Source organism: Engystomops pustulosus, chromosome 6 (assembly GCF_040894005.1).
Source record: "Engystomops pustulosus chromosome 6, aEngPut4.maternal, whole genome shotgun sequence".
Lineage (NCBI taxonomy): Eukaryota > Metazoa > Chordata > Amphibia > Anura > Leptodactylidae > Engystomops > Engystomops pustulosus.
Window position 1 is genome coordinate 50296846 of NC_092416.1, and position 15183 is coordinate 50312028.

At 42.5% G+C, this 15183-nt stretch overlaps 1 protein-coding gene across 7 annotated transcripts in view; it reads left to right on the forward strand.

Moving 5' to 3' along the window:
- The window catches only part of PUSL1 (pseudouridine synthase like 1), a 57989-nt gene that overhangs the window by 14132 nt on the left and 28674 nt on the right, over positions 1-15183 (forward strand). Inside the window, exons 1-3 of one of the 7 annotated variants that reach the window (XM_072156030.1) lie at positions 3982-3997; positions 6574-6631; positions 6713-6757. The exons of 1 other annotated variant lie outside the window; for it this stretch is intronic. Coding sequence is in view for 1 of the 6 variants with exons in the window: in XM_072156026.1 (XP_072012127.1) it covers positions 4232-4302; positions 6574-6631 (129 nt within the window). In the remaining 5 variants the exon portion in view is untranslated. Of the gene's footprint in view, positions 1-3939; positions 3998-4087; positions 4303-6573; positions 6632-6712; positions 6758-15183 lie in introns of those variants that run through there. 5 more of the 7 variants (XM_072156029.1, XM_072156028.1, XM_072156026.1 and 2 more) reach the window with 5 other exon arrangements.

Sequence of the window (15183 nt, forward strand, 5' to 3'; positions counted from 1 at the left end):
CGAAGATGGTGAGTAGGAGGGGAAAATAGGCTACCGGGGCGTGGAGTAGCCGCCTCGTGTAACCTCAGATGCGGCTACTCCACGCCCCAGTAGCCGCATAAGTAAATTTGCATAGAAGTTTAATAAAAGTTAACAAAAAAGTGTGGGGACGTGAGGATTAGCACTTGATCCTCACGTCCCATTGATCCACCTACCACCCGATCTACCTTTATAGGTAGATTTGTGGTGGTAGGTTCCCTTTAAGTAGGGGACCGCCTGCACTATATAAGTGTAACTAATAACAGTCAATTTCAGCAGTTACAGCAACTAAATGTTTTCAGCAGATCTATTGTATACAATGGATGTATATGCTAGGGGGCGCTCTCCTCATCACACTATACTGCTGCACATACCCCCCCCCCCCCAAATACGGCTGTTCTAGTTTTAAAAAGAACTCAAAAAGAAATAATATATATATATATATATATATATATATAATAATAGAAATAATAACTCTACATCTATGAATATGGGATTATGCAGCCATCATGTATATAAGGTCATTATCTGAAATCGTGCCGAAGCTCTCGGGCGTCTATCGTCACTCACTGAAGAGATCCCACAGACTGAACAGCACTGACCGGTAATTTTTTTTCAAAAAGATATCCAGTAATCCTATTGGTTGCTTGTCAGTATTGTGTTACTGTGGCCACATATGCATCAGACAATTTAACCCTTTAAGGACCTCACTCTTTTTTGTTTTTTCATTTTTATTTTTCACTCCCCACAATCCAAAATCTATAACTTTTTTTTTTACATGTAAAGAGCTGTGTGATGGCTTGTTTACTGCGTAACAAATTGTAATTCATAGTGATGGTATTTATTATTCCATGCTGTGTACTAGGAAGTGGGAAAAACATTCTAAACGCAGTGAAATTGGTGAAAAAATGCATTTGCAGTGTTTTCTTGTGGGCTTAGAATTTACGGCTTTCATTGTGTGCCACAAATGACATGTCTCCTTTATTCTTTGGGTCGGTGTGATCACAGGGGTACCAAATTTGTATAGGCTCTATAATGTTTTCATACATTTGCAAAAATTAAAAACTTGTGTAGAATTTTTTTTTTGCCATCTTCTGGCGCTAATATATTTTTCATACTTCAAGAGAACCTGTCATGCAAAATAACCCCCCTAAACTAAATATATTTTCATAAACTGCCATTAGAGAGCATTGCCTCTATCCCTTCATTGTCCCTCTACATGCCTGTAAACCTAAGCAATGAGGTCCTAAAGCTGTATGCAAATGACCTGTGAAATGTCCAATGAAGCATTAGCATATTCAAGCTGTCCACCTTATTCATGAGTGGGAGGTACAGCCACACCCCCAGTGCATGACTGACAGCCTGTATAATGGTGTGAGGCTGTATAATGATGTGCTTCCTGGTGCTGGTGGCCACGCCCCTGCAGCCTGTGTGTGCATGTGTGTATATAGGAGAGATACAGCAGCTCCATGCAGCCATGTTACAGCAGAACATGTCAGATTCATGTGTAGCTGATGTCTGTTTCTCTCACCTGTATATTAGGAGGATGCAGCTTGTCAGCAGATGCAGCACACACACCAGCAATGCTTTACTATACATTACACACAGACATGAGCAGGGGGAGGAGAGGGGAGGGGTAACAGGGGTGACATCACTGCCTCTGACCATGTGACCAGCCTTATTTACATAATAAAGAATAGATGATTTTACAATGAATAATGTATGAAATAACTAGATAAAGGCTGGGATGGGATCCTTGTGAGCTGCTCCAACAGGTAGTAGTGACAGGACTAGTGACACAGACCTGATGACATGTCCTTTCAGTGTACAGAGCTGTGTGTGGTATCTTTCTAATTTGTTTATTTATATTTATATCGGTTCTAGGGAAAGAGGGGTGATTTGAATTTTTTGTTTTTTTAATTATAATTTTTTTTTAACTTTTTAAAATTTTTACTTTTACTATTTTTCAGACTCCCTAGGTTACTTTAACCCTAGGTTGTCTGATTGATCCTATCATATAATGCAGGGGTCAGGAACCTTTTTGGCTGATAGAGCCATGAACGCCACATGTTTTAAAATGTAATTCCTTGAGAGCCGTGCAATATGCACATGCCTCCCAGTAGATAGGTAGCTACAGCACATGCCCCCAGTAGATATTAGCCCCTGCACATGACCCCCAAGAGATAGGTAGCTACAGCACCAGACCCCCAAGAGATAGGTAACCACAGCACATGCCCCTCTGTGTCACACTAAGTGATCAGCACTATGTATATCTTAGACAGACACAGCGCTGATCACTATTTATTGAAGATTTGTCTGGCAGCCATCAAAAGAGCCACATCTGGCTTCCGAGCCATAGGTTCCCTACCCCTGATATAATGCTATACTACTGTATGGCAGTATATGGAGATTAAAAATCTGCTCTGGGCGTCTCCTGTATTGTCGGTCTGCTCTGGGGATCTCCTGTATTGTAAGTCTGTTCAGGGGGTCTCCTGTAATTTTATCGTTTGGTTTGTGCAGGTTAACATTGCATTTTCTAAATTCAAATATTAAAAGTAATGTAATAAGGTAAATCTCCTCTCCTCAGATGTTATATTGTGTTTCAAAATGCAATGTAAATGCCACATTTGAATGCAGCCTGAGGCTGTATCTATTATATTAACTGAACATGATCGGCACAGAGATTTGGGGGCTGTACGGGGTGAGCCCTATTTATCCACAGTTGGGGTTTGCTGCATATTCCACCCCTTATAACCCTTCTAATGCCGTAGCAGTTAAACGATGGCAGTGCGTGGCGCCATTCTTTTTTCTGATTGTCAATTCCTGAGGACATCACTGCGGAGCGGCGATCGCATGCCTGGACAGCCTCAGGGTGAAGACACACGTGGCGTTTTTAGGCCGCTTTTGGGCTGTTTTTAGTTAGTAAAAAACGCATGCATTTTTAACGATCTGAAAACGCACTAACTAAAAACGGCCCAAAAACGCCACGTGTGTCTTCACCCTCAGGTCTTCGTTAAACCCGAGGCTGCATGGCATCTGCAGTTTTGTTACAATGAATGAATGAATAATGAATATTGTGTAAAATTAGTATTCATACTGTAGTATTGCAGATATGATTGTACGATAGGAACAATCAGACCATCTAGGGTTAAAGGACCCTAGAGGGTCTAAAAAAATTGTAAAAAAAAAGTTTAAAAAATAAATAGTAAAAATCACAAACACGTTAGGCATTGCTGTGCCTTAAAATGTCTGAGATTAATGCCAGCGGTGAACCCCATAAAGGAAAATAGCGTCCAAATGTCAGAAACGCCACTTTTATGACATTTTACATAACATAAAAATATAATAAAAAGTGATCAAAAGGTCGCACAGTCCTCAAAATAGTAATATTAAAACATCAACGCATTTAGCAAAAAATGACACCACACACAGCTCCGTACACCAAAGTATGAAAAAGTTATTAGCGTCAAAAGATGGCAAAACTATTTTTATATTGTACACATTCATTTAATTATTGTAAATGTATTAAAACACAATAAAACCTATATAAATTTGGTATCACCGTGATCGTACCGAACCAAAGAATAAAGCAGAGGTGTTATTTGGAGCGCAGAGTGGAAGTCAGAAAAACTGAGCCTACAAGAAAGTGACAAATGCATTTTTTTTTCTACAAATTTCACCATATTTGGAATTTTTTTTCCAGTTTCCCAGTACACGGCATGAAATAATAAATAACGTCACTGAGAAGTAAGATTCGTTACGCATAAAATGAGCCCCCAGCCCTGTACACGATTTTTGAAGGTTGACACCAAAAAATTTATGAAAAAAACACTGCATCCTTAAGGGATTAATAATGATAAGTACATAATTATACACTTGCCAGCTTCAACTAATCTGCTCATAACAAGCACTGCTCTTACACACAGGCAATAGCAGGCAGCCACTCGAATGAATGACGTCATAACCGTGCGACAGATAGGTATAAAAAGCCCCGTTATTAAATCATAAGATCCGTCTGAGAAACTGTGTATAACTCTATACATGACTAGTTGTAGGCAGAGGGGGAAATGTGTGACTGTTGCTTGATGATAATGATGGCGTCCGGTCAGGCAGCTGCGGGCAGCCTCTGGGGTCCTGTGGTGCCGGCTTGTCCTTGTGAAGCTGCCCATGCTGTCAGTGAGGGAGCAGCGTGCTGGGTGAATGTTGTGATCACATGATTGATGCAATGACTTCTAACAAAGTCCGCTATCTGCTGTTCTTCCAGTATTTTGGTACTAAGTATAGGTAGGTGTCTGTGATCAGAGGTAAAATGCCTGTGGTCCTGCATCACATCAAACTGTGTGTGTGTGCCCCTTCCCAAATAATGAGACAGGAAGCTATGGCCACTTTCCTCTATAAAAGTGAGATCCCTGCACACACTTTGTATTGCAGTTCTAGTCATGTTGATGTCATGTTGAGACTTTCAGGATACTGGATCCACCTTGTTGGATGTTTACCTATATACATTTAGTGTGATGTGCAGTGACTGGCATGGTGATCATGCATGCCATACAGCAGTGCCCGCTTATAGTGAATGTGAATTTCAGTAGATGACGTGTGACATTTCTTTTACATTGGCTCCTTCTAACGTTGGACATTGTTGCTATAACAGTTGCTTTGACCCACTTTTTGACTGCAATATAATGCTTTTGTTGTTGTGGTGGCGGGTGTCAGAAGTACTAAAGGGTACTTATTATGCGCTGGCTTCACTTTTTGATGTTGTGGCCCCCTGGTCTCACTTCTAAACATCATCTTTGTGTCCATCACATGATTTGTTTCCCTTTGAAGCAAACATTGAAGCTTATACCTGAGAATCACAGCAAGCGGAGATCTAGGAGACGGACAGAAATCGATATATATATATATCTCATTTACGCACTTTCATCTGACTTTCTGACGTTTTCGGGATTTGGGCAGCTTTGACAGGTATTTAACAGGTGCCTGTGCTGGGATTGTGTTGCAAGCAATCAGATTTTGGCGCAGCTGCATTGGTTTCCATGAGACATCGGATGATCCGACCCATTCAGACCGAGCGCGGCATTTAACTTTCAAATTGTGTCACAAGACAATGCACTTACATGCACCAGGAAGAAGGTGAACTCCGACAGACCTGAGCAGGGAAGCGACACATCCAGGATATCAGGCGCATGATCTTAGTGAATCGCGGCACAGTGCATTGTCGGACAGTGCACTTTCTGTGAACACTGCAGACTGGGCAGTAAATGAGCCCCATAGTGTTTTCACTAGTTCTATGAAATTTGCATAACTTTTCACTGATCACTGGGTTTGGAGTATGAAGTGCTACAAAAATCAAAAGTAAACAAAAAACACTGTATCGGCACCTTAACCCATTCAGGACTCAGTCTATCTTGGCCTCAAGGACACAGCCCTATTTTTTAAATGTGCCCTGTGTCACTATAATGCCGCGGTCACACATTCCGCGAGCGTTGCGTTCATAACGCACCCGTAGCGCATTGGGAGTGGGCCTCTGCCCGAACGCATATGCCTTTCTAGGGAATCGGACTCGGATATATGCGATCAGAAATCAAACTCCTGTGTCTTGTATTGTTCAAGTGCAAGACACCAAGGCTTGGTTAACAATAGCATGCTGAGTGCATGATGAGTCTCCTCTGTCCGTATGTGATGAAATATAGGAATATACATGCAGAAGGCTTTAGCGGTCACCTGCCAGGTTTTGTCAGGTTCTTCAGGGTGCACTTTGCAGATCTTGGGGCTGTACTGAAGAGGATCAGATCCCCTGGTAAGCAGCATGGGGATCCAAGGGGAAAGACCCTTAGACATGACTGCAGCGTGTAATGGGTTAACACTTGCGATCAGGGTCAGCTCATATTGCGGGTGTTTGAGCACAGTGCCAGCAGTGATATACAGCTGACACCCTACTTCTGGTGCCGGCTCTGTTCTTTAGCCGTTGCCAGAAGCTGGATGTGATAGAATGTCCCGGTGAAGGAAGTATCTTTCCACAAGGACGTACTATCACGTCCAAGAGCATGAAAGGGTTAAAGTAGTTGTACACTTTCAGCAATTAATTGATATTGTTTGTGTAATGTTCTATAATTTTCAATATACTTTCTGTATCAATTCCTCATGGTTTTCTAGATCTCTCCTTGCTGTCATTCTATAGGAAATTTCCTTCTTTAGTTCCTGTGGATAAACAAGGGCCCCTGGTCATGTGATGTCACACAGGTGCATGGCTTGTTATAGCACAGAGCTCTGATTACACCCTGTGATATAACGAGTTGTGCACCAAATTAATTATCCAGCATCAGACACAGTGATACATCTGGCGCAGTAGAGAACTGTCTAGTTCTACTCTGCACTGGTCTATAAGGCCGACACATTAATACATCTCCAATGTGCTTATATCCTTTATTTGTCAGCAATCTGAATAAGTTCCACTGCTGAGCCTAAAGAAATATATTCTGATGCTGGTGCACGGTCAGTTATTTTAACTAAATGTATTTTCCCATGGTGTCTTTTTTTCTCCCCCTATCTTAGTGGTGTAGTCCGGGCACCAGAAACGCAAGCAGTTTTAGGAGTGGAGAATTATTTGGAGGTGAGTAAAATTTTTACACATTTTTTAAAAATAATTTTTTAAAGCTCTAATGGACAACCTGCGGACGTTTCCTCTACGCAGAATCGTCAAGTGTGAACCGTCCTTTCCCCATTAGTTCTGCACAAGGTAATGGAATTTTTTGTACTTGTACTCCTACACTTGTAATCTACATTCTGTTAAACGGAATATATATATATATATATATATATATATATATATATATATATATATATATATATATATATATATATACATACACTCACCGGCCACTTTATTAGGTACACCTGTCCAACTGCTCGTTAACACTTAATTTCTAATCAGCCAATCACATGGCGGCAACTCAGTGCATTTAGGCATGTAGACATGGTCAAGACAATCTCCTGCAGTTCAAACCGAGCATCAGTATGGGGAAGAAAGGTGATTTGAGTGCCTTTGAACGTGGCATGGTTGTTGGTGCCAGAAGGGCTGGTCTGAGTATTTCAGAAACTGCTGATCTACTGGGATTTTCACGCACAACCATCTCTAGGGTTTACAGAGAATGGTGCGAAAAAGAAAAAACATCCAGTGAGCGGCAGTTCTGTGGGCGGAAATGCCTTGTTGATGCCAGAGGTCAGAGGAGAATGGGCAGACTGGTTCGAGCTGATAGAAAGGCAACAGTGACTCAAATCGACACCCATTACAACCAAGGTAGGCAGAAGAGCATCTCTGAACGCACAGTACGTCGAACTTTGAGGCAGATGGGCTACAGCAGCAGAAGACCACACCGGGTGCCACTCCTTTCGGCTAAGAACAGGAAACTGAGGCTACAATTTGCACAAGCTCATCGAAATTGGACAGTAGAAGATTGGAAAAACGTTGCCTGGTCTGATGAGTCTCGATTTCTGCTGCGACATTTGGATGGTAGGGTCAGAATTTGGCGTCAACAACATGAAAGCATGGATCCATCCTGCCTTGTATCAACGGTTCAGGCTGGTGGTGGTGGTGTCATGGTATGGGGAATATTTTCTTGGCACTCTTTGGGCCCCTTGGTACCAATTGAGCATCGTTGCAATGCCACAGCCTACCTGAGTATTGTTGCTGACCATGCCCAGCTGGCAGCGGTGGCCAGACATGCGCTACCTAGCCCTGTCTGACCTCCTGGCTTCAGCGATCATTACCACAGGACGGCTGTGGGACCTGCAGTAACTCCAGGACATTTCATATACATAAACCTTTTGTTTCTTTGTGCAATATCTCCAGCAGAGGTGGTCGTATCCAAGGACACAGTCTTTTTTGTAAGGGCCCATATTGCTACATTTATGAGAAATTTTCTTCACACAAGTAATTTTTTTTAATAACATCCAATTGAAGAAATGTATCTATGGCAGATTAATGAAACTGAATGTGAATGCCCAGACAAGAATATCCCTTTAATTAACCTTGTGTACCCTTCAGAGTTCAAAAAACGTCACATTTGGTGGCAGCAGTGAGATTAACAAGACAAAACCTGGCGTGCGACACCCCCCCCCCCCTCCTTGTGCATGTATTTTCCTAGATTTCATCTCGCCATACATTTACTCTCTACCCACTGCTCATACTTTGCCCATCCTACTCTTCTCTGGATTCTATCGGACCTAACCTAGTACAAGTTATGATAATGTTGCAGTTCCTGGTGTAATTCATTATGCAACCTCTACACCTATGCCTTGCGTTGGTGCCTTAGCTATAGCTTGCTTGCAGTAGATTTGATGTGGGCACCTGACTGCAGCCTCTTGGTATACCTGGCGCAATGGGCTTGGGGAACGTGTGCCAACTCTTGATAAATCTCTATCCTCCCCCTTTGTAGTTTACTCCCTACTTATCTGCTCTGCACACAATCATCTCCAAGATTTTTCCTATGTATTCTCCATACTCTGGAACCTGAAACTCCACTCTTCAGGAAGAACTACAATAACCTGTACTACCATATGAGAAGCTCGTCGCCCTCATCTGCTGTGGACTTCCCCCACCTCTTGTAGGTTATTAGCCCTTGTTGGCAGGGCCATCTTTTTCTTTTGTACCAGTTGGGCATTAAGTTACAGATAAAGGCAAATTCCCATCTCCATCTTCAGTTATTTCATTCTGTTCTTTTGAGCCAAAGCTAGGAGTGTTTGACCACAGGACCGGTGCAAGTCTCTTCATTATACCAATATCCTCTCTGTATAGTGTCAGTAAAGACTTGCGCCTGTTCTGTGTGTGCAACCGCACCTGGTTTTGGCTCAAAATAACCGGAACTTATTGTGGTGGGTTAAAAAATGTGTTTTCCTAATAACAAATAATAGAGAACAACTATTGTGACCTGAGCCCTATGTGTATTTCCATTATAGACATGTCCGCAGATTATTGCTGTTTTCTATCTCTGTTCTTTTGCCATCTCTGAATCTTTCTAATCATTGGGACTAAGATGTCTATAGTGGGACTACCTCGCGCCCAGGCCTCTTCATTAGTATAAGAAACTGCTGGCAGATAACAGAACACTTTGCAACTTCTTAAGGACAAACCTTAGAGGACGCCAAGTTAATGAGCGTTTAATTAAAGAATGAGAATGCATTGCTGTGTCAGGCGGCTCCCGTGCCACGTGTCTCCCGCTGGGGCCTATCGTCTGCCTCACCTGCTAGTAATTACCAGGATCCCTACTCCAGACCCTTTCCCTACTGGAGATCTCCATGTGCAGCACTCGTCGCCACCTGGAGAGTGTGGTCATCTATAGATAATGGCTGCGGCTTGGGATAGTTTGTGACTAGTACCACTCATGGCTTATTTAAAAGGTTCATCTCCATCACTACGGCAGCAGGGCGTTTAATGCATATAATGAATGATTTTTTTTTTTTCTTTTTAGTCAAGTGATGTCATATCATATTGTCATAGGATCTCTTTTCACCTCAGCCCCATTTACTGTGGGTATGAAAAGTATTCAGACCTCTATAAATGTTTTACCTTTGCAGCCAATTGGTAAGATCAAAAAAAAGTTCTTTATTTTGCTTATTAATGTATGCTCTGCACCCCATCTCGACAGAAAAACTTAACATTTTTGCTAATTTATTCATCTCAGTGACTGACCATAAATCTGTCAGTAAGATGTGATACAAATGTTTCTAAAAATTGCTTTAATCACAGAGCAAGTAGAAATGTATTGAAAGATAATGCTCTATATAGGCCTTTTGAATATGTGACACCAAAAATTCTAATTTATTCAACAAGAAATATGGGATATCACATGGTGATAAGTATTCAGTCCCTTTGCTCAGTATTGAGTAGAAGCAGCTTCTGAGCTAGTACAGCAATGAGACTTCTTGGGAATGATGCAACAAGATTTGGGGATCCTCTGCCTCTTCCTTGCAGATACTCTCCAGTTCCCTCAGGTTTCTCAGTCTCTCCAGAAATGCTCAATTGGGTTTAGGTCATGGCTCTGGCTGGACCAGTCAGGAATGGTCACAGAGTTCTTCTGAAGCCACTGCTTTGTTATTTTATCTGTGCTTGGGGTCATTGTCTTGTTGGAAGGTGAACCTTCGGCCTAGTCTGAGGTCCAGAGCACTCTGGAATACTTTATCATCCAGGATATAGCTATACTCAGCCACTTTCATCTTTCCCTCAATTGCAACCAGTCGTTCTGTCCTGCCCCCATAGCATGATGCTGCCACCACCACCACGTGTCACTGTTGGGACTGTATTTGGCAGGTGATGAGCAGTGCCTGGTGTTCTCCGCTGAGAATTAACACCAAAAAGTTCAATCTTTGTCTTGTCAGAACAGAGAATCTTATTTCCCAAAGTCATGTACTTTGCACACTGTATGGGGGTTTCATATGTCTGCACTGAGGAGAGGTTTCTGTCGGCACACTCTGCCGTAACCCCCTGACTGGTGGAGGCTGCATTTGATACGTGACTTTGTGGAACTTTCTCCCATCTCCCTCCTGCATCTCTGGAGCTCAGCCACAGTGATCCTATGGATTCTTCTTTACCTCTCTCACAAAGGCTTTTTATCCCATGATTGCTTAGTTTGGCTGGACAGCCAGGTTGAAGAAGAGTTGTGGTTGTTCAAAACTTCTTCCATTTTTCCAAATTCTTTTGTAACCTTTGCCAGATCTGTGCTTTGCCACAGTTCTGTCTCTGAGCTCCCAGGGCATTTCCTTAGGCTGGTGCCACACGTACCGCTTTGTCTGCGTTTGCAAACGCAGACAAAGCCGCACCCACCGGGGCGAGCCGCAGCCCGATCGCATCGGCGTTTCTATGGAAACGGCTGTGATCGGCAACGAGCCGCCGGTGTTTTGCATTAAACTAACAAAAAACACCGGCGGCTCATTACCTATCGCAGGCGATTCCATAGAAACGCCGATGTGATCGGGCCGCAGCCCAACCCGGTGGGTGCGGCTTTGTCTGCATTCGCGGTTTTAATCGCAGACAAAGCGGTACGTGTGGCACCAGTCTTAGACCTAAAGATTCTTATGTGCTCTGACATGCACTGTGAGCTGTGAGGTCTGATATAGACAGGTGTGTGCCTTTCTTAATCAGTTTAATGAAACACAGCTGGACTCCAATGAACGAGTAGAACCATCTCAAGGTGGATCAGAAGGAAATTGACAGTATGTGAGTTAAATATGAGTGTCACAGAAATGTAGACCAAAAATAGAAAATACAGTTGGATGCGTACACAGGACTAAACACGTAATACCATTTTTATTAATACACACACAAACACAAAATGAGCAGACAATACCCTGTTTCCCCGAAAATAAGACCGTGTCTTATATTATTTTTTGCTCCTTAAGAGGCACTAGGTCTTATTTTCAGGGGATGTCTTATTTGTCCATGAAGAAGAATTTACATTTATTGGTGAACAAAAAATCATCTTCTAAAACATCCTCGTAGCGCTCCAAACACTGAATTATTGGAATACTTGGCCCTAACCTCTCATATTTAGCAATAGCACTTTCCTTAAATGACCACTTCATGTCCAGTAGTTGCTTGTATCTTATTGGTCCTGCAACAGTCAGTGATTTTATTCCGCAATTCTTCACCCATGTCACAACCTATTGCAGCATCTAAAAGATCTACTAATACTAATATACGGCTTGGGGGGAGATGTAGCAATGGCTGCCACTAGGTCTTATTTTCAGGGGAAGCCTTATATTTCTAAGATTGAACAAAATTGTACTAGGTCTTATTTTAGGGGAAACAGGGTAACAACAGGACAACAATGAAATAAGACACTTAAAAATGTGCCCTAAACTCCCTCCCTAATCTGCCTAGATAATGTAAACCAAGTAATTCATAAGCATAAATGCAAAGGTATGGCTCAAATGCAAACACCACAAGGGATAAGAGAAGAAGGTAACTTGTGCAAAGGATCCCTTAATGCATATGTGCCCAAATGCCTAATAAATACAATCCCCAGGCTAATTCCATATGGCCAAATGAGTGCAGGAAGGCATGGTCAGAGAGAGGGAGATGAGCGGCCCCTCTGTGTACCATGGGACATTTCAGTTTTTTCTTGTTTAATGTATTAGTATAAACATCTACATTGAATTTTTTTTTTCTATCAAGATGGGGTGCAGAGTGCACATTAATGTGCAAAAAATGAACTTTTTTATCTTACTAATTGGCTGCAATGAAACGGAGTGAAAAATTTAAATGGGTCTGAATACTTTCTGTACTCACTGTATGTAAATGCAGTGGATCTGCTATACCAAGCACAACTGCTATACAGTGTACAACACTCCTCCGAATATCCTCCTCCACCAGTTATCTAAGTATAGGTGACTAAATACTGGAAACCCTTTTGAAATGTTTGGCTGATACAGGGCTTCAGCATAGTCCTTTAATGTGATGGCACTATGTTGGCTTGTGTGACTACTGATGGCCTTAGATGCCATGTGACTAGTAACCCTTTCATCCCTGTCAGGAGCGTACACATTACTCAGAGAGAGCAGGGGGCATACTGGGGGGAAGGAAAGCACTGGATGTGTGTAAGGCAGGTATATAGACTGTTACACTAAAAATCGCTGGGAAGAGGATTTGTTGCACTAGAGTAACCAGGTTTTCTATTTTTTAAAAATATTATAAAATATTCTGATCCACCCTGAATGCTATGAGTTATAGTCTATCATTCAGCCCATTCTCTAGAGGAGATTTTGTGGTCGAGATGTCTACACAAAGAGCTGAAAACAATACACAATTTGCATTTCCACTAAATTGCTCATACCCATTGTAAGAAATAATTATAATCTGAAGTGCCAATCCAGCTTTTCCTTGTTTATTTCTGTCAAATCATTTGTTATTTCTCAAATTCAACCAGTATTTAACATCTGTGATTCATCTGCAGTGAATTGTAGGATTTTATACTTATGTGTATTTTTTTTTTTTTTTTTTTTAAAGCGATGTTTCATATGGGCTATGTTGACCGATGTGTTTCTATGGTAACAGACTACAGTAGTCTGGTCCTGTTCTTCTCTTTTATCTGATCAGTGGTTACTGTCCAATTCTACCTCACCTTGCCCCTCCCACCTCACCTTCACGGCAAGTGGGTGGAGAGGGACAGAGTTTGGGGAAAAGACCTTGCCCCAAATCATTACCTATAGCCTGTGCCAGTTCCTTGTGCTGGCTAAAAATCAATTCTATGCCATGTGGGACCTGGCAGATTTAGTACTGTATAGTCGTACAACCTGCCGGACAATGCTCCAGAGTACATTTTTAGTCTATTGTCGCAAAACAAACAGATCTGAACAGGGATAAAGATACATTTTCACAGTTTGTTAATATAGTCTATTGAGAGCACAAATTAGTCTTTGGTAAAACAAAAAAAAAAGTGAGGGAGTGAAAAATGAATGAGTGTAATAAAAAAAATTGTAGTGAAAAATGGTTTTGATGTGAAATATATTTTAGTAATAACTTAGGTTAATTTCAGGACTGGTGAAAACTCTTCCCTGTCTGGATTAGTAAGGCGCAAGCATCTGTTGTTGTTGGCACAAATCAATAACACAGGATCACACTGTTCATAGGTGACGGACGCAGCTCCTCTTCCACAGGTCACAGCGCATGCACCTTACTACATTCTCCAGTAGATGTTGGTGAACATCTCCCCACTACGGGTCACCTTAGCCCATGTTGTTTTTCTAAAGAATACCTCTTACTCCTGTTTGATAAAAAATATGACTGCTTTCTTCCAAGCAGCTCACAGAGATGAATAAAGCTTAACTGCAGCGTGGCTACTGGGGGCGCTGACCACTGGGAGCATTGTGACTACTGGGGTAGGGGGGGTGTCACTGCAAGGAGGTAGTGTGATAACTGGGAGCACTGTGACTGCTGGGGAGACAGTGGCTAAAGGAGACACTGTTACTACTGGGGTACTGTGATTGCTGGGGGCACTGACTGTTGGGGGGAGGGGCAGTGTGGCTACTAGGGCACTGTGACTGCTAGGGGGACAGTGGCTACTGGGGCACAGTGTGGCTTATGGGGCCCCTGTGCTGGGGAAGGGGGGGGGTAGGGAGGGGGTACTATGGCTACTGGGATACAGTGAATGAATAGAATAATAGAATATTGGTGTCGCTATAAAACCGCTATGTCACAACATACGTTAAAATACAGCCACAAATCCATTCAAAAATATACATATACAAATATATAGATACAAAATTAAGTTAAAATCTGCTGCTCCCAACGTGTTAGATAAGCCAATTCTGGGGGCAGCGCCTGCTGGGGGCCAGTGTGGCCACTGGGGGAGCTGTGACTGCTGGTGGGGCCGTGTGGCTACTGGGAGCAATATGACTGCTGGGAGAGTTCAACTTTGTGTTTGCCCTCAAATAGCTGATTGTAATGATAATTCTGTATAAATGTAACTACTAAACAGCTCAAGTTGATATATTTAATATATATTTAATAAAATGGCAGTCGGCCCCTTTAAGGCAACCATGAGGCTGATGTGGCCCACTGAGAAAATGAGTTTGACACCCCTGGTCTAGGGGTGCTAGGGGCATATGTTCACCACGATAGAGAAGAGGAATGGTGACTCCCTCCCCTCTCCATAGCGATGCATGGTGCACGGCACCATAACACGGGGAAACATAGGACATGTCCTATTTTTTCCCTGCGTACGGAGCGATACTGTATCGCTCCCTACGTCCCCCGGACAGTTGTGTGAATGCAGCCATAGGCCGTGGAGTATCATAGACTCTCGTCTATCATGAAAACTGATGATCCTCACCAAGATGGCTGCACTGGCACCAACCACAGGTTGCTTAGGGCAAAGTTGCCGGCAGCATTTACATGTTAGAACCGTTTATTTTCCTGGATGTGTGTATGAAGAGGGCTCTACATGTGAGCCCTTTCCATTCACCCCTTACTGCACCAGTACATTCAGAAACTCTTTTCTTTTAAAATCAACTTTTATATTGTGTTAATGAGCCTGAAGGGTTTTTGGAGGTATTTCCAGAGCCTTTCCGTGCTGTAGCTTCACAGGCTGTTGCACCTCCCCGCCACTTACCCTTCCTACATCTGTCAGCTTTAATCACTCAGTGTAACCGCTTGTGAATCTGCAGCAT